We start from the raw sequence: 18,838 nt of genomic DNA, 5'->3' as shown, positions 1-18,838 counted from the left end.
TTATTCTGACCATATATATTAGATAGTTCTTAGCTGAACAAATAATTGTACAACATTATTTTTGCCCCATTACCGCATATGTAAGAATGCTTGGATCAGTTCTCCATTGTTTTTTAATAGAGAACTGCTGCCAAAATCACTTGACAGTGCCATATCTCCATGCTAAACTAAAAGATTAGAAGCTGAAACTCAAACTCAAAAAGCAATGTCCTTTTCTCAACGTTATTTGTTGAGGAACGTCAGGAGGTTGCTACCCAGATTAGATGGTCAGAGTTATGCCTTGGGTTCAGGACTCGATCCGGTGACCTTGTGATCAGTTTCCTTCCTTGCTTTTACCTTTGTTTCTTTTCTTTTGGTTTTCGGTTATCAGGTGTTCTCACTTGCTCAGTTTCTCCATCTTATCACATCCTGGGTGGGGCTATTTATACTCCTCTAATACTATCCTTCTCTGCTGGCTATAATTCAAAGTGGAAAACTGCTAAGGCGTTCCAGCCTTGCAACTAAGGGATTAAGGCTGGTGTCACACTTGCGAGTGCCTTGCGTGTATCTCGCGCGAGTCTCATGTTGCATCACCCGGCATGGACTCACACATTCCTTACAGGAGCGGGTTGGTTGCATGCATCTCTATGCAACCGCACCGCCCCTGTGAGGAGAGTGTGAGTCCATGCCAGGTGATGCACCGCGAAACTCACGCGAGATACACACGAGACACTCGCAAGTGTGACACCAGCCTTAGGAAGAGACCTGTATTTTTTTCTTTGTTTTTTCATTTGCCTTTTCACACTTTTCTTTTGCTTTGTTAGGTTGTTCGGGATTTACCCTAGCTTGCATTTATTATTTCTCCTTTGTCTACTTATGCACGCATTTTCTGTTTCCACACCTTGTTTCCTTGTCTATCTGCATGCCTACCCTATCTTGATTTATAGTGTAAGTAACCTTCTCTTTGATTTCTTATGAGGTACGGGAAACAACTCCATGGATTTTTCAGGCAGATAGGTGCGAGTTCTGTGTTTTTAGTTGTGCAGCTAGTCTGTGCAAAAACCATTAGGGTGCTGAGAAGCTAGGGATACTAGTCTGTACAGGAACCAGTAGGGTGCAGGTGTGGCTACTGTGTGATATGCTAAATTACATTTTATACCCATGTTGGAATACTTATGTGCATAACAGTCAGTCAATCCTGCAGAAATCAGTAGTATTTAACGTGTATTGGGGCCTTCAGTTTTCGTAGAATTGACAGTTCTAGTGTTTAAACTGGCCATACACATGCAACGGATGACAATTTAACACTTATTGCCTGTTTTTCTCCTGACTACTACATACACAAGAATGTTTCGCCTCTTCCTCCTTCAACTTTCATTCTTAATAAAAAAGGTAAACCATTAAAATACATACTTTTCAACCTTCATTTACCCCTGTCAACGTCTTTCAAGGTTGAGCCAAAAGTCTCTATTACACTATAAACTAAAATCTGATACCACTGATTTTGGATGTTTGGCCAATGTTGATTGAATTATTGTATATGGTGGGATTTAGTAATTCTATGGTCAAGTAAAGGATGTAAATGCGTCTTTCAAAGGTGCTTGTTTCTGGCAGATGTTCTGGGATTTTCCATTGCTTGAAAGCATCATCCATGCATTATCACTTGCCTTTAACATGGATTAATAATTTATATGCTCATCCATAGTAATGTATTACCAGCACATAACCAACGGTTAAAGAACCTGTTTTAAAGGTGCTTTAAATTTGAGAGATATATCCAGTCTTCCACAACTCATTAAACTGCATGATTTCATATAAATATGCGGCTCACATGAGAAGTAATTTTAATAAAATATGATTGTCTGAGTAGTTCAAAGTGAGGTTTGATTTAAATGTAGCACTTGACTCTTTTAAAAAGAAGAAACAGCAGACCTTGGCTAATCAAGAAAATGATCCTTTATATTTAAAGCACACATTCATATTTGGGTATTTTCAGGTGAACCTATGTTTGTGAATTAGGGTTTTACATTTACAACAATTTGCTACTTTACGATTGATAAGGTAAAATAAATATCACTTCCTAATAGTCCACAATATGAAAAAGTCCATGGCCCTGCAGTACACCAGTGTTAATGAAAGGAGCGCTGAATTAAGCCCCCTTCACGCGCCCGTGTAAAACATGAACATTTTGCATGGTCTGTTGTGGAATTCCGTGGGCCATCGGTGTTTCAGTGTGTGTGTTATTGTGTGCTTTCCGTGTGACATCATGAACTTGTATACTTACCTGTCTCCGGCGCTGCTGTCACACTTTCTTCTGGGTCCGCAGTCAGTGAAGTGAATATTCATGAGGCATAATGAATGGGACCTGGAAGCAACAGCAGAGCCGGAGACATTCAAGTATAAAAATCCTCTTTTTTTCAGTGAATTGGTTGTCTGCTAGTACATATCACCCTGATGTCACATGGATCACATCAGTGTGCGGTCTGTTTGACATCTGTGCTGACAATCACAAACAGACATGTCGCCATGTGGAACATATGGACACGTGTGTGCTGCACACGGACACAGGGTCCATGTAAAAACACGGACATGTGACCAAACCAATTAAATTTAATAGGTCTACATGTGTCCATGTCTGTGGCTTCAGAACAACTTTGTGACCATTCTTGACTGACCCAACCAGAGCCCTGACCTAAACCTAATTGAGCATCTCTGGAGAGACCTGAAAATGGCTGTCCACCAACATTCCCCATCCAACCTGACGGTACTGGAGAGGATCTGCAAGGAAGAATCACAGAGGATCCCCAAATACAGATGTGAAAAACTTGTATCATTCCCAAGGAGACTCATAGCTGTATTAGCTCAAAAGGGTGCTTCTACTCAATACTTAGCAAAGGGTATGAATACTTATGACCATCTGATATTTCAGTTTTTCTTGCTTAATAAAATTTGCAATTTTTTTTACATTTCTGATGTTTTTCTGTCAAAATGGGGTGCACATTGTATATTAATGAGAAAAAATGAACTTTTTTGAATTTACCAAATGGCTGCAATGAACTAAAGTGTGAAAAATGTAAAAGGGTCTGAATATTTTCCACACCCACTGTACTTATACCTGAATATCTCCAGTGTGATTCTAGCCCATAACAATTTTGATAAGTTGTAGAAAATCCACTTTTTAAAGATGATGAGGCAAATTTATAATTTTGCAACTTTTTGCCTTTTGCTTGGAACTTAGTAGGCGGGCTTAATAAAAGGAGACATGGCTCTGTTAAAAAATAAACTATTATGGAGGATTGGCATACAATGTGGCAAAAATCTACAGCAGCTCAGGGCTGGCATAGACATAATTTTTTTTGTTGCAAAGGCAGAACATTAGTGGCCCAAATTTATTAAGGGCAGTCTATTGATTTGGTACTAGTGTACATTTTTAGCTTGTGACTAGTGATGGGCGGATCTGCAGATACCCGGGATCTGCCGGTCCAACCAGGTTTAAAGAAAAAAGGTTCTGGACTGGTATTGATCCCGGATATCTGACTGGACATCAGACCCCATATAAGTCTATGGGGACCTTAATCAGGCACTTAAAAATTGTGGTAGAAGGGATAGAGGGATTGAAGCAAACACATCATACTGTCTTCAAATGTCATTTGTAATGTCACAAGTAGTGATGGGTGGAATTGGACTGTAAAAGCCAGCCTCCACTGTACACTGCTTCCAGGGCTGCTCACTCTACTTCCGGGGTCGCATATTATCTTCATGCATATGCACTGCTTCCTCGCCCACGTCTCTGATTGGTTGCAGTCAGACAGCGAGCCTAGTCTGTGTGACAGCATGTCTTACTTCTTTCACTCACTGCCTGCATTTAGATCGATGTATAAATAAATAAAAACATTGGCATAATCCCCCCATATGATGATACCCAGCCATGATAAAGCGTACAGGTATAGGCTGCAGCCCACAGCCGTGCACGTTATCTTGGTCATGTATCCAAATAAAAAAAAATGTATGAGACTTTTTAAAATTATTTAAATAAGTAATTTTTAAAAAAACAGTATGCAGTCCTATCCAATTTTGACACCCAGCCATGATAAAACCAACAGCTGGGAGCTGGTATTTTCATATTCGGGAAACTCAAGGTTATTGGGCCCCCAACCTTAAAAATAGCAGTCCGCAGCCACCAAGGATTGTTGCTTCCATTAGATGCAAAAATCCCCAAACTTTAACCTGCTCATCCCGATTGCCTTGGTGTGGTGGCAGTCAGGGAAATAAGGGGTTAATGACAGCTCACAGCTGACACTAATCCCTTAGATTAATAAAGGAAGGCATCTATGAGACCCCACATTACTAATCTATAAGTGAAAACAAATAAACACCAGCAGCAAAAAAATCCATTATTTGAAATAACCTCAGGTGAGGCCACTCAGTTAAATGAGGTCACCTGTGGTCAGGTTACTTGCGATCACAGATGGAGGACCATGGGAACCTTCAGCTGTGACTGAAAATAACCTGAGTGACGTCACCACTCATTGCAGAGGCTCATTCTCTGCTTGAAGCTCACAGCGGGTGGTCACATTCTATGCCCCCATGCTGAGACTTCAGATATAGCAGAGCTACAATTGTCATGGGACCTTGTGTAGATTACATATAAGCTGGGTGTTTTGGGGGTTATAAAAGGAGGTGTGAAAGAAAGTGTTTTTCTGTATTTGATTTCCAGTAAAGGATTTTTTTGGTGTTTGTTTTTATTTCTTTTAATTTACCGAATTGTAATGGGGGTCTCATAGACACTCCCCATTGCTATTATAGGTCTTATTGGCAGCTGTGAGCTGTCATTAATCTCTTATTACCCTGATTGCGATCACACCAGGGAAACCAGGATGAACTCCAGGTAAAGTTCCAGGATTGTCACATCTAATAGATGCGACAATCCTGGGCAGTTGCAGGCTGCTATTTTTAGGCTGGGGGGCTCAATAAGCATAGTGTTACGGGGGGCTGTCTGATAATAAAACCCAAAGGAATATCAGACAGTCAGGGTCCACCATGCAAAGACTCTGCTGCAGACTATGGCAGAGGATAAGGGGTATATAAGTGTGCCACTGTAAATAATAATAGCACAAGTGCAGAGTGCAATACCTCTGTTAAACTCACAGAGGAATATAATTAGAAAATAAAGCAATTCCTCCCTTACTTGGAGGGTGTGTGGTATGGTCTCTGTTAATGGTCACAGAGACAAAAGCAGTGAGTGTGAAATGGCACCTACCTAGGTTCGTTCCTCTAGTGGTGCTAGGAGACGGACAGCAGCGTAAGCCGCACAAAGCTCCTACCTGCGTTCGCTCCACTAGTGTGCGAGGACACGAACCACTAGATATGGCACCTGCCTAGGTCCGTTCTTCTAGTGGTGCAAAAGAGACGGACAGCAGCGTAAGCCGCACAAAGCTCCTACCTCTGTTCGCTTCCCTAGTGTGCGAGGATACGAACAACTGTCAGACGCAGTATAAGGAACGTTACCCTAGTGGCAACGTCCACCTACGAGTAGAATCACAAGGCCCAGCTGGACCATGTGCCTCAGGCACCTGCCTATGTCCGCTGCACTAAGAGGTAAGGATACGGACTGCTGCCGAAGCTGTAAGGTATAAGAACGCTACCCTGCCGGTAGCGCTCACCTAACATAGACAGAGAGATGCCTAGAGGGACGTGCACAGAGCGTCTACTCTCATGCATGAACCAAGAGGACTGAGCGCCATGCGGCGTGTGTCAGGGTCTTATATAGACTTTGTGCCTCATCCAAGATGGAGGACACCGGAGCCAATCCGCTGCCAGAATGACAGCAATGACGTCACGCTGGCCTATCACCGAGCAAAGCGTCACAAGCACATGACCAGCGACCAATCGGCATAGAAGGTGTGAGAGACATGTGACCTCGTGTCAGCGATGATGTCACCCGCACATGTGCAATGGCTCCAAGATAGGACTTAGTCTCCAGCGCTTGCACATGCGCAGTAGCAAGAAATCCGAACATAGTCTCCAGTGCCACAGCAACCGTAACACATAGGTCTCTCCAGTCTGAGAATGCCAGCTCCCAATGTCGGCTTTATCATAACAAAATTGGAGGACCGTAAGCTTTTTTTAAAATTAATTATTTAAATAATAAAAAAGCAGCATGCAGTTCCTCTAATTTTGATACAGAGCCAAGATAGGCACATGGCTGGGGGCTGTAGCTTGTAGCGGTATGCTTTATCTGTGCTGAGTATCATAATATTGGGGACTCTATGGTAATTGTATTTATTTATTTATTCTTACAGCAACAGAGATGCACACACACACACAGTGTGTCCAAGTGAAAGCAGTCAGACACGCTGTTAGGCAGGGTGGGGGAGGAGTTGTCTGACTGTAATCAGAGACATGGGGCCTATGGTGGGAGGGGGAAGCATATGCATGAAGATAATGAGCAGCCCTGGATTAGAATGAGCGGTCCCGGAAGCAGTGTGGAGATTGGTAAGTATGAAGTGCTTGCTTAGTTCTTATTTTCTTTCTTTTTTCTTAGATTTGTTTTTACCAGGGTGGCAAGTTCCGGATGGCCACCCAGAGTTCCCTGAGAACTCCAGACCTGTGTTTGGTGCTCGGGTTACTTTGAACCCGTGCGGATCAAGATTTTTATAGTCCGGGTCCACCAATCACTACTTGTGATAATAACCCCTTCAGCCCCCGGGCACTTTCCGTTTTTGTTTTTTGCTCCTTTTCTTCCGAGAGCCGTAACTTTTTTTTTATTCTGTCAATCTTGCCATTTGAGGGCTTGTTTTTTGCAAGATGAGTTGTACTTTTAAATGAAACCATAGGTTTTACCATATATTGTACTGAAAAACAACAAAAAAATTCCAAGTGTGGAAAAACTGCAAAAAAAGTGTGATTGCACAATAGTTTTTGGGATGTTTTATTCACCGTGTTCACTATATGATAAAACTGATGTAACTATGTAATGCCTCAGGTCGGTGCGAGTTTGTAGACACCAAACATGTATAGGTTTACTTGTATCTAAGGGGTTAAAAAAAATTCACAAGTTTGTCCAATAAAAGTGGCGCACGTTTTGCGCCATTTTCCGAAACACGTAGCGTTCTTATTTTTTAGGATCTATGGCTCAGTGATGGCTTATTTTTTGCATCTCGAGCTGATGTTTATAAAGGTACCATTTTTGCGCAGATGCTACGTTTTGATCGCCTGTTATTGCATTTTGCGTAAAACTTGCGGCGATCAAAAAACGTAATTTTGGCGTTTGGAATGTTTTCGCTACTACGCCAATTACCAATCAGATTAATTGATTTTATATTTTGATATATCGGGCATTTCTGAACGCGGCAATACCAAATATGTGTATATTTATTTATTTATTAACCCTTTAATTTTCAATGGGGGGAAAGGGGGTTGATTTGAAATTTTAGTTTTTTTTTTTTTATTTTTTAAAATTTTTTTTTTACTTTTTTTTTTATTTTACTAGTCCCCCTAGGGGGCTATAGCGATCAGCAATCCGATCGCTATTATCTATCTGCTGATCACAGCTGTACAGCTGTAAACAGCAGATTCAGTCACTTTGTTTTTCCCTCTGCTCTCGGCCGAGGGAAAATGAAAGTGAAACATCATAGCTACAGGCGTCATCACATGACCCTGTGCTACAATGGCAACCACCGATAGTCACGTGATAACGCACGTGACTTCCGGTGGGGGCGGTGGTAAGTAAGAAACATGGCCGCGCGCATTTAGATCTTGCTGACAGACTTTGGCAGCAAGATTTAAGGGGTTAATGGCCGCGGGTGGAAGTTTGGTTTACTCGCTTCAATCTCTTTTATCTTTCCTGCCCCAATTTTTAAGCTTCCGATTTGGGTCCACATAGACTTATTACTTTAAAAATTACATTTGAAGGCAGAGATATATTGACTAAAAAAATCAAGATGCAGTCTGTTCTCTAGCTATCTATCTATCCATCTATCCATCCATCCATCCATCCATCCATCCATCTATCCCTCTATCTATCTATCTATCTATCTATCTATCTATGTATCTCTCTATCTATCTATCTATCCAGAAAAAGCATATGCAGCACACCAGTTTTTTAGTGAAACGAGACTTTATTGAGCCCAGTGGCGACGTTTCAGTTCCTGAGAAACTTTATCACGCCATTTTTAGTTTTGAATCTATCAATCTAGTTATCTTCTATCTATCTATTTCTATTATCTATCTATTTACCTCATCTATTATCTATCATCAGTTCATCTTTATCTATCTATCTATCTCTCTATTATCTATCTATCTATCTCTCTATTATCTATCTATCTATCTATTATCTATCTATCTATTATCTTTCTATCTATCTATCTATCTATCTCTCCATTATCTATCTATCTATCTATGCATTATCTATCTATATATCCCTCTATCAAATCAAATCAAATCAAATCAGCTTTATTGGCAGGACCAAATACAAATTAGTTTTGCCAAAGCAAGTGTACATTAGGGACTGGGGCTGTGGGGATGGTGGGTGGGGACTGTAGGAAGGATGGATGGGGCACATCCAGGGTGGGGACTGTGGGGGCACTTCTAGGGTGGGGGCTATGGAAGTCCATGGCTTATGATGGGGCATATCCAGGGTGGGGACTGTAGTAACAGTGGATGGGGCATATCCAGGGTGGGGATTGGGGGGCCACATCTGGGATGGGGGGCTATGGCTATCTATCCCTCTATCTATCCATTATCTATCTATCTCTATCTATCTATCTATCTCTCTATCTATCTCTCAATCTATCCATCTATCTATCTATCTATCTATCCATTATCTATCTATGTATCCATCTATCCCTCTATCTATCTATCCCTCTATATCTATCTATCCATCTATCTATCTATCTATCTATCCATTATCTATCTATGTATTCATCTATCCCTCTATCTATCCCTCTATATCTATCTATCTATCCATCCCTCTATCTATCTATCCATTATCTATCTATCCATCCCTCTATCTATCTATCCCTTTATCTATCTATCTATCTATCTATCTATCTATCTATCTATCTATCCCTCTCTATCTATCTATCTATCTATCTATCCCTTTATCTATCTATCTATCTATCCATCTATCCCTCTATCTATCCCTCTATATCTATCCATCTATCCCTTTATCTATCTATCCCTCTATATCTATCTATCTATCCCTTTATCTATCTATCTATCTATCCATCTATCCCTCTATCTATCCCTCTATATCTATCCATCTATCCCTCTATCTATCTATCCCTCTATCTATCTATCTATCCCTTTATCTATCCCTCTATCTATCTATCTATCTATCTATCTATCTATCTATCTATCTATCTATCCCTCTATTTATCCATCTATCTATCCCTCTATATCTATCTATCTATCTATCCATGTATCTATCTATCTATCATCTATCTACCTATCTGTCTTTCTATCTATCTATTATCTATCTAGTAATATATTTAATAGATTTTTTTTTTTTTAAGTGTACAATGAAAAGGTTTTGGTTAGTCTATTGTACAAATGCATATACACAATATGAAAGGTATGTAATAACCATATTAGTAGAAGGTGACCCTTAGATGTAAGCGCATTTAATTGCAAAGTATTACAACATAATTTTTCTTTACTTTTGAAAATTCAGATAAGCTCAGTTTGCTTCTGGCAAAATAGACCTACAAAAAATAAAAGTATTAGTAATAAAAGATGGAAGGGAAAAACCTGCGTTTGATTTTGGTTAGTATTTGTATGATATGTCACGGTTATACTTCTATCATTTATAACAAAACCAACCACATGCTATTTTGAAATTAATATTTTACCTAAAGTTAGAGCCTATTCTTTTCCCATTTTCGGGTTCTCCTGGATCAGGACACATATTTGATGCTTGTTTTATACCTCCCTCATTTACTGTAAAAAAGAAAGTACAGTTTAATAAGGTTAAATAAACGATGCATATATATCATACATCTATATCATAATAAAATACTGAACATACTGAGAAAATGAAAAGGATTTTGATACAATGCATCAATTTAAATTGTAATCAGACAATTGTTACTCATTGGAACAAAAAATTATGAATACGCACTATTTACAACATTTCAAATACATTTTTAATAACAATAGACAAAATATTTCTGTTATAATAATCTTGACATATTAGTAAATAACAAAACACAATAGTACCATATTATCAAATTATTCAGAGACAGTTATAATCAAAATCACAATTATATTTGGGATGCAGCACAATTGTTTTGAAGAAAAATGTTTTAAATACAGTTATACAAATTATACAATGATGCTAATATTTGCCTACTTTAAAGGATATAATTATTTCAACTCTAAGCAATTCTATGATGATAATAGCATACTCATACTTCCACGCCCTCTAATATTTTATTTATGCCCATGTACATGCAATAGTTCTATGCAAGTCATAATAAAAAGGTGTCATATAATAATAAGGTGTTTTCACATAATTTGGAAATGAATAATTTTTCTTTGTGTCTAAATGTAAAAGTCCATCTCAATAAATTAAAATATAATCAAAAACTTAATTTATTTAAGTAATTCAATACAAAAAGGAGACACATATATTATATAGAGTCATTACAAGAGAGTGATCTATTTCAAGTGTTTATTTCTGTTAATTTTGATTATGGCTTACAATCAATGAAAACCCAAAAGTCATTAACTCAGAAAATTAGAATCATTACCACAAAACACCTGCAAAGGCTTCCTAAGCATTTAAAATGGTCCCTTAGTCTGGTTCAGTAGGCTACACAATCATGGAGAAGATTTTTGACTTGACAGATGTCCACAAGGCAGTCATTGACACACTCCATAAGGAGGGTAAGCCACACAAAGTCATTGATATTCACTAAGTGCTGTATCCAAGCATATTAATGGAAAGTTGAGTGGAAGGTAAATGTGTGGTAGAAAAAGGTGCACAAGAAACAGGGATAACCGCAGCCTGGATAGGATTGTTAGGAAAAGGTAATTCAAAAATTTGAGGGGAAATTGATAAGGAGTGGACACTGCTGGAGTCAGTGCTTCAAGAGCCAAAATTGAAATATATCACTCTGTGTGTAATGATTCTATATAATATATAGGAATAGACCCTCTGTGTGTAATGACTCTATATAATATATAGGAATAGATCCCTCTGTGTGTAATGACTATATAATATATAGGAATAGATCCCTCTGTGTGTAATGACTCTATATAATATATAGAAATAGATCCCTCTGTGTGTAATGACTCTATATAATATATAGAAATCGATCCCTCTGTGTGTAATGACTCTATATAATATTTAGGAATAGATCCCTCTGTGTGTAATGACTTTATATTATATAAAAATAGATCCCTCTGTGTGTAATGACTCTATATAATATATAGAAATAGATCCCTCTGTGTGTAATGACTCTAGATAATATATGTGTTTCCCTTTTTGAATTGAATTACTGAAATCAATTAACTTTTTGATGATATTCTAATTTATTGAAATGCACTTGTAGTTAATCTGGGAAGGGGTATTTTGAATTTGAGTGGTATAATATATTTCAATATGTTATAGTATTCAGTTTTTAGAGTTTATATCAAGCATTAGAATAAAGAAAGATACAATTGTCCACCTGATTTTTTTTTCTGGCACAGCAGAGCTCCAGTTCTCCAGCTGTGTTGGGATTTGTATTGCTGTATTTTATCTAAGGGAGGACATATCATTAGAGGGAACTTGCTACCAGGTTTTCCCCCATATAAACTGTGACCACCACCAGAGAAACAGCATCACACAGCTCAACAATAGTGGTCCCTTAGCCCAAAAAAAATGCCAAGCTGCATCCTGTGAGTGTCATGACATTTGGAAGAATACAAAATGAAATCCATCCATTAAAAAACCAAGAGATGGATGTCCTGGCAAAATATCGGAGTCAACAAGTCAGTTCATTAGAAGGTCTATCAGTTCTGGCACGAAAAACACAGCAGTGAAGGTGGCTCTTATGTTTCAAAATAGTGATATCATAGACATCCATACAAGCACTGTGCCATGCATGTTACACAAGTCTGGTGGCCTGAAAAAAGGTGAAGAAGTCTCAACTTCAATATAATCATAAGAAGAGCTGGTTCAAGTTTGCAAGAAGTATGAAAAATGGACAATAGAAGATTGGAAATGGCTGATTTGGAGCAATGTGATAAAAGTAAATAGACTAAGCTACGATGGGTGCAAATGGATCTGCAAGAAGCAAGGGAAAAAGGGGCTAAGGAATCGATAAATTAAAGGAACTGTCAAGTTCGTTGGAAGAAACCTGATGATAAGGGTTTGTTTCACCTCCAAAAGCATTGGATACATAACCAGGATTGATGGTGGACTCAATGCTGAGCTATATGTGAGTATCCAACAAGACAAGTTACTTCGTACACTCAAGTACTATGTGTATGAAAAGGACGACATACTGTTCCAGCAGGACAACGACCCGAAGGATACATCAAGATCGGTGAACATTTGTTCTATGACAATGAAATTTAAGCGCTGGATTGGCCCCCAAAGTCCACAGACCTCAACTTAATTTAACACTTGTGGGTAAAGTTGAAGAAAAAGCTGAATACACACCCAAGTATGCATCAACATGGGGAACATGTAGAAGAGATCTGGGATCAGATTTTGGTCAAGACATGCTTGAACATGACCAAGACCATACCCAGAAAGATTTAGGCCATGCTGAAAGCCAAAGGTGGATTTACAAAATACTGACAAAATAATAAAAATGAAACTTTTGATTTTTAGGAGCAAAACAGTAAGAATTCAGTGACATGACAAGAATCTGCATAACTAATCATATGCCAAATAGTTGCAAGTCAAATTCATATATGAAATAGCTAAGATGATTGTCTAAAAAAAAAAGATACTCTCAAGCTGAAAACTGTAGTGGATAGTGACATATTAAGCCTGACAGTGAAAAGTTAAAAACATTGTTACCTTTTTGCTCCTCACTGTATATGGAAGGGGGCCAAATGTAGGTTATTACACCAGGAAACAGCCTCAATGGGGGATATTATAACAGTAAGAGGCCTAGGATGAGGAACATTATATCAAGAAGAGGCCCAGGATGGGGAACCTTATACAAGGAAGGGGCCCAGGACCGGGAAGATTTTAACATGATAAGGGCCTATGAGGGTGACATTTTTACAGTAATGGAGCAACAATGAGGGAAATTATAATTGGATAAAGCCCAGAATTGGACAATTAAAACTGGAAGGTGCCTAGGAGGGGGAACATTATTATTACAGGAAAGTGCCCAGAATGGGGGACATTATTACACTAAAGATTCTGGGATGTGGGATATTATTAAAGAAGAGGTGCCAAGATATGGGACACTATTACAGGAAGGAGCCCAGAATGTGGGACATTATTACATGGGGGGAATACATATGTTTTTGTAGGGTATAGGGTCCATACATCTGACCAACAGGTGTGTACCCTGGTCCAAATTTCGCACTGGGGTCCAGTAGACTTTAGTTACACCACTGATTGGTCAATTTTTTTATTTTATCTAGACTATATGTAAAGTTGGAGCAATATAAAATTTTTTGTAAAGATACCTTAAAAAAAAGAATTTCAAAATATGTATGAATATTTTATAGGTAGGTGCAACCTAGAGAGACTATTGTCAGAGTGTAATACTAATGATCTATAATATTCAATTTTTGGGAGAAAAGTAATACAAAAAGTATAGACATCTGCAGATATTGACGAGAGTAAAACTATTACCTTTTATTAATGCCATTTTTTTTTTTACAAAAATGAATAAGGTTTTTGTGTGTTTGAGAGGGAGAAGTTCGATGGTTCCAGAGAGAGTTATTGTATCATTTTTTTTCTATCACATTACTTGATAAATAGATACATGTTTCTCTATCAGTCAACTGCGTAATATTCTCTATGGCACTGGATAACATTGCAGATGGAACAGGTAACGATTGAGGCTATGATAAAGTAGACCTATATTAGGCCAGCGACAATAATTAATATCTCTCTGTTGACAGATACTTATGAGAGTATTTATCAGGGGAGCGAAATTTTGCCCTTCATAAGAGTCTCTGGAGATTGAAGGTGCTGGTTGTGACCGATATAATTAATGATAGTACAGACTCGTATGCCAACTTGATCTCAGATGCCTACATTAATACACATGACTTCTCTGACTTTTTCTAGTCAACAACAGATATATAAAAAAGGAACAAGTAAAAAATATGTAGGAGTGATAGAAGCCATGACCTATTACCGTGGCCTACTTCATCATTTACTGTGACAAATGTACTGGCTACATCACCATCTCTACCCAAGAGACCTACACTTAGCACCAGACATGGCATGTAATTTATTCACATAAGACAGGGATCCCTTTTTTTTAATCATATATGCACCAAGTTTAGTATATTACTTAATGGAAAAAAATAAGAGGGAAAATTTTAAATGTTAAGAAATTTTACTACTGAATGTTATAGTTTTCTTTAGCTATGATTATCTGTTTCAATGTTCCACCACACCAATCAGCAAAACAGGGGTCTTCTATAGTTGAGCCTGAAATGGCAGCCTAGTGGTTTTAGTACTAGGTACACTTGCATATGTAGCTAAGCCCACTATGCTTGAATAAAAAAAATGAGGCTCTTAAGGGTACTTTACAAGCTGCGATATCGGTACCGATATTGCTAGCGAGCGTACCCGCCCCCGTCGTTTGTGCGACACGGGCAAATCGCTGCCCGTGGTGCACAACATCGCTTACACCCGTCACACGGACTTACCTTCCCTGCAACGTCGCTGTTGCCGGCAAACCGTCTCCTTTCTAAGGGGGCGGTTCGTGCGGCATCACAGCGACGTCACACGGAAGCCGTCCAATAGCAGAAGAGGGGCGGAGATGAGCGGCCGGAACATGCCGCCCACCTCCTTCCTTCCTCATTGCCGGTGGACGCAGGTAAGGAGATGTTCGTCGTTCCTGCGGTGTCACATATAGCAATGTGTGCTGCTGCAGGAATGACAAAAAACCTGCGTGTTGCGACAGCAACCATGCTTGGAAAAGGAGCGACGTGTCAACGAGCAACGATTTTTCACGTTTTTGCGCTCGTTGATTGTCGCTCCTTGGTGTCACACGCTGCAATGTCACTAACGGCGCCTGATGTGCGTCACTAACGACGTGACCCTGACAATATATCGTTAGCGATGTCGCAGTGTGTAAAGCACCCTTTACTCATTATACATTGGGAACCTATTTTTTGAGTGTTTATTTAGACCAGAGGTATGCAATTTATTATCCAAAGGGGCCACATTAGAGATAATACTCTGTATTCCTGGACAATCTGGTAAATTAACTATTCATTTACCTTGCTATTTGTGAACATAGGCTAGACAGGAACAATTAGAGGGACAGGTGTGGCTGCTCTTTGGCCAGCCCTAATCTAGACACACTGGATAGTAAATACATGCATTCGACATCCAGTATTATAAATTGCACAAAGCTCATTCTGTAGATTATGGGACCCCAAAGTTAAAAGGTAAGTTCTAATATTATTTTGTATTAAAGGACGCTTTACACGCAATGACATCGCTAACGAGATATCGTTGGCGGTCACGGAATTGGTGATGCACATCCGGCCTCATTAGAGACGTTGTTGTGTGTGACACCTACGAGCGACCGCTAACGATCAGAATACTCACCAAATTGTTGATTGTTGACTTTTCGTTCATTTTCCAAATATCGTTGCTGATTTTGGATGCAGGTTGTTCATCATTCCTGAGGCAGCACAGATCGCTACATGTGGCACCCCAGGAACGACGAATAACAGCGTACCTGCATCCTCCGGCATTGAGGTGGGAGTGACGTTCATGCGGCTGCTCTCTGCCCCTCCACTTGTATTGGTTGCCTGCTGTGTGACATCACTGTGACGCTGCACGAACTGCCCCCTTAGAAAAGAGGTTGTTTGCCGGCCACAGCGACATCACTAGGCAGATAAGTACGTGTGACACGCACTACCAATATTGTCTGCCATGGGCAGCGATTTGCCCGTGACGCACAAACGACGGGGGTGGGTGCGATTGCTAGCGACATTGCTAGCTATGTCGCAGCATGTAAAGCGCCCTCAAGTGTCAGGATTGCTTTCTAATTACTGATAGATTTTAGCTAGTGTCATAACTGTCCTTGGCTTCTTGTACCACTCCAACAAGTTGATTAGGCATGTCCAAGGGGTACTTTGCACGTTGTGACATCGCTATTGCGATCTCGTCAGGGTCAAATCAAAAGTGACGCACTTCCAGCGCCGGTAATGATGTCGCAACGTGTAAAGCCTAGAAGCACTGATAAATGATTGCAAAAGCGTCGTAAATTGGTGATCTGTGTAGTGTCGGTCATTTCCATAATTTCGCTGCAGTGACAGGTACAATGTTGTTCCTCGTTCCTGCGGCAGCACACATCGCTGTGTATGAAGCTGCAATGAGGAAGGAAGGAGGTGGGCGGGGTGTTTACGTCCCGCTCATCGCCGGCCCTCCGCTTCTATTGGCCGCCTGCCAAGTGACGTCGCTGTGACGCCGCATGACCCGCCCCCTTAGGAGGAAGGCAGGTCGCCGGCCAGAGCGACGTTGCAGGGCAGGTGAGTGCATATGAAGCTGCCGTAGCCATAATGTTCGCTATGGCAGCTATCACAAGATATCGCATGTGCGACGGGGGCGGGGACTATCGTGCTCGGCATCGCTACAATCAGCTAGCGATGTCACAGTGTGCAAAGTACCCCTAAGTGTCTGTAGGAGCCAGAACTCTTAATGGTTGGTAGGGATCAAATACTTATTTCTCTGTGCAAAATTCTGATAAATTTAAATATTTTATACAATGTGAACTTCTGGATTTTATTTTGGATATTCTATCTCTCACTGTTAAAATTGACCTACAGTTAAAGTTATAGACTGTTCATCTCTTTGTCAGTGGGCAAACTTACAAAATCAGCAAGGGATCAAATAATTATTTCCTTCATTATATAAACACATCACATACAGTCATGAGTGAAAGTGTTGGCACCATTGAAATTGTTCCATTGTTCCGGGAAATTAATGCAATCTTCCACAAAATTATTGCAATTACACATATTTTGTTTTATATGTTAATTTCTTTTTTATTTATTGGAACACCACAAAAAAAACTTAGGAAAAAAGGGAAAATTGGACATAATTTCACATAAACCCCAATATTGGGCTAGACAAAAAATGTTGACACCATTCTAAAATTGTGGGATCAACAACTTTGATTAAAGCGTGTTATGCTCGTTCAAACTCTCCTGTGACATGTAAATGGTGTGGACAATATGAAATCATGACACTCAAAATTTAGGTAAACAAAGGTGGTACATAAACAATTATCATAATGATAAACCCTTTTAAAATCACAAAATGTATTGGAAAGAAAGTATAACGCTGAGATCAAGCTTAGTTGAACATTTGGAAAACTGTTATGTTCTTTGGTTCAGAACAATCCAAAAGCTTTGTACACATGATTGTTTATTTCCTGTGATGTCATGTACTTTGACTCAGCCTCAAGATGTCATTTCCTTTACATTCTTATCATGTATAGAAATCCTTGTTGGTTTTTCACTGTAATATGGCCTGAGACAGGGACTGATGTAGCCTGATTTATCAGAATAAAGATCAGTATTCTACCCTATAACCTTTATCATTATTTCTTTACCACTAATTTTATATAAAAATCTGTATTATGGAGTCCCCTTTGTTATTCTTACATTAAGTATTATAAAATGGAGATTAAACCTTTTTTGTCCAGATGGATGTGGTGCCCCTTTTTAAGGGTTATAAAGTTATACTAGCTGTACTACCCGGCTTCGCCCGGGTTAATAACTGTTGTTAACAAAATAGAATGTATTAACAATAATTTATTCTGCACACAATATCCGCTGCCCGGGATAGTAACTGTCTCTCTGTTTCTATCCCATTCTCTGTCTGTCTCCCCCTCTGTATATATCTCTCTGTGTCTCTCTCTCCATCTCTTTCTCTGTCTGTCTCTTTCCCTGTCTGTCTCTGACTGTCTCTGTCTCTTTCTCCGTCTGTCTCAATCTTTTTCCCTGTCTGTCTATCTCTGTCACTTTCGCTGTCTGTTTCTTTCCCTGTCTGTCTCTGTCCCTCTCTTTCCCTCTCTTTCCCTTTATCTTTCCCTCTCTTTCCCTGTCTGTCTCTTTCCCTCTCTTTTCCTGTCTGTCTCTTTCCCTGTGTCTGTCTCTTTGTCTGTCTCTTTACCTGTCTGTGTCTGTCTCTTAACCTGTCTCTCTCTTTCCCTCTCTTTCCCTGTCAGTCTGTCTCTTTGTCTGTTTCTTTGTGTCTGTCTCTTACCCTGTCTATGTCTGTTTCTTACCCTGTCTGTGTCTGCCTCTTTCCCTGTCTGTGTCTGTCTCTTTCCCTGGCTGCATTGTGACACGCCAACATTCCATATAAGGGTGTGGCTGCGCATTCTTCTGAAGTTCTGGCTGCACTGTGGCTCCCCGCTCCATTCGCTTTAATGGAGGCAGGTTTTTTGGCGAATAACTGTAAAGCGCAGGGTTAAAATTTCCCCTCAAAACATAGCCTATGACGCTCTCGGGGTCCAGACGTGTGAGTGTGCACAATTTTGTGGCTCTAGCTGCGACGGTGCAGATGTCAATTCCGGACATACACACATACACACACACATTCAGCTTTATATATTAGATAGGTTGAAAAAAGACCTAGGTCCATCTAATTCAACCTTCCGCCACTAATTATATATTTTGTCATTAAATTATTTATAACCAACAA

The 18,838-nt window shown here is 39.6% G+C and overlaps 1 protein-coding gene across 7 annotated transcripts in view; it reads right to left on the bottom strand.

The window, feature by feature from the left end:
• Nucleotides 1–18,838, bottom strand: part of CSMD3 (CUB and Sushi multiple domains 3) — a 2,007,504-nt gene that overhangs the window by 1,101,377 nt on the left and 887,289 nt on the right. For all 7 annotated transcript variants that reach the window (XM_075352941.1, XM_075352934.1, XM_075352935.1 and 4 more), the window contains one exon: nt 9,831–9,918. In XM_075352941.1, the coding sequence (XP_075209056.1) occupies nt 9,831–9,918 (88 nt within the window). The remainder of the gene's footprint in view (nt 1–9,830; nt 9,919–18,838) is intronic.

Source organism: Anomaloglossus baeobatrachus, chromosome 6, assembly GCF_048569485.1.
Source record: "Anomaloglossus baeobatrachus isolate aAnoBae1 chromosome 6, aAnoBae1.hap1, whole genome shotgun sequence".
Classification (NCBI taxonomy): domain Eukaryota; kingdom Metazoa; phylum Chordata; class Amphibia; order Anura; family Aromobatidae; genus Anomaloglossus; species Anomaloglossus baeobatrachus.
This window is presented reverse-complemented; position numbering and strand designations above follow the sequence as displayed.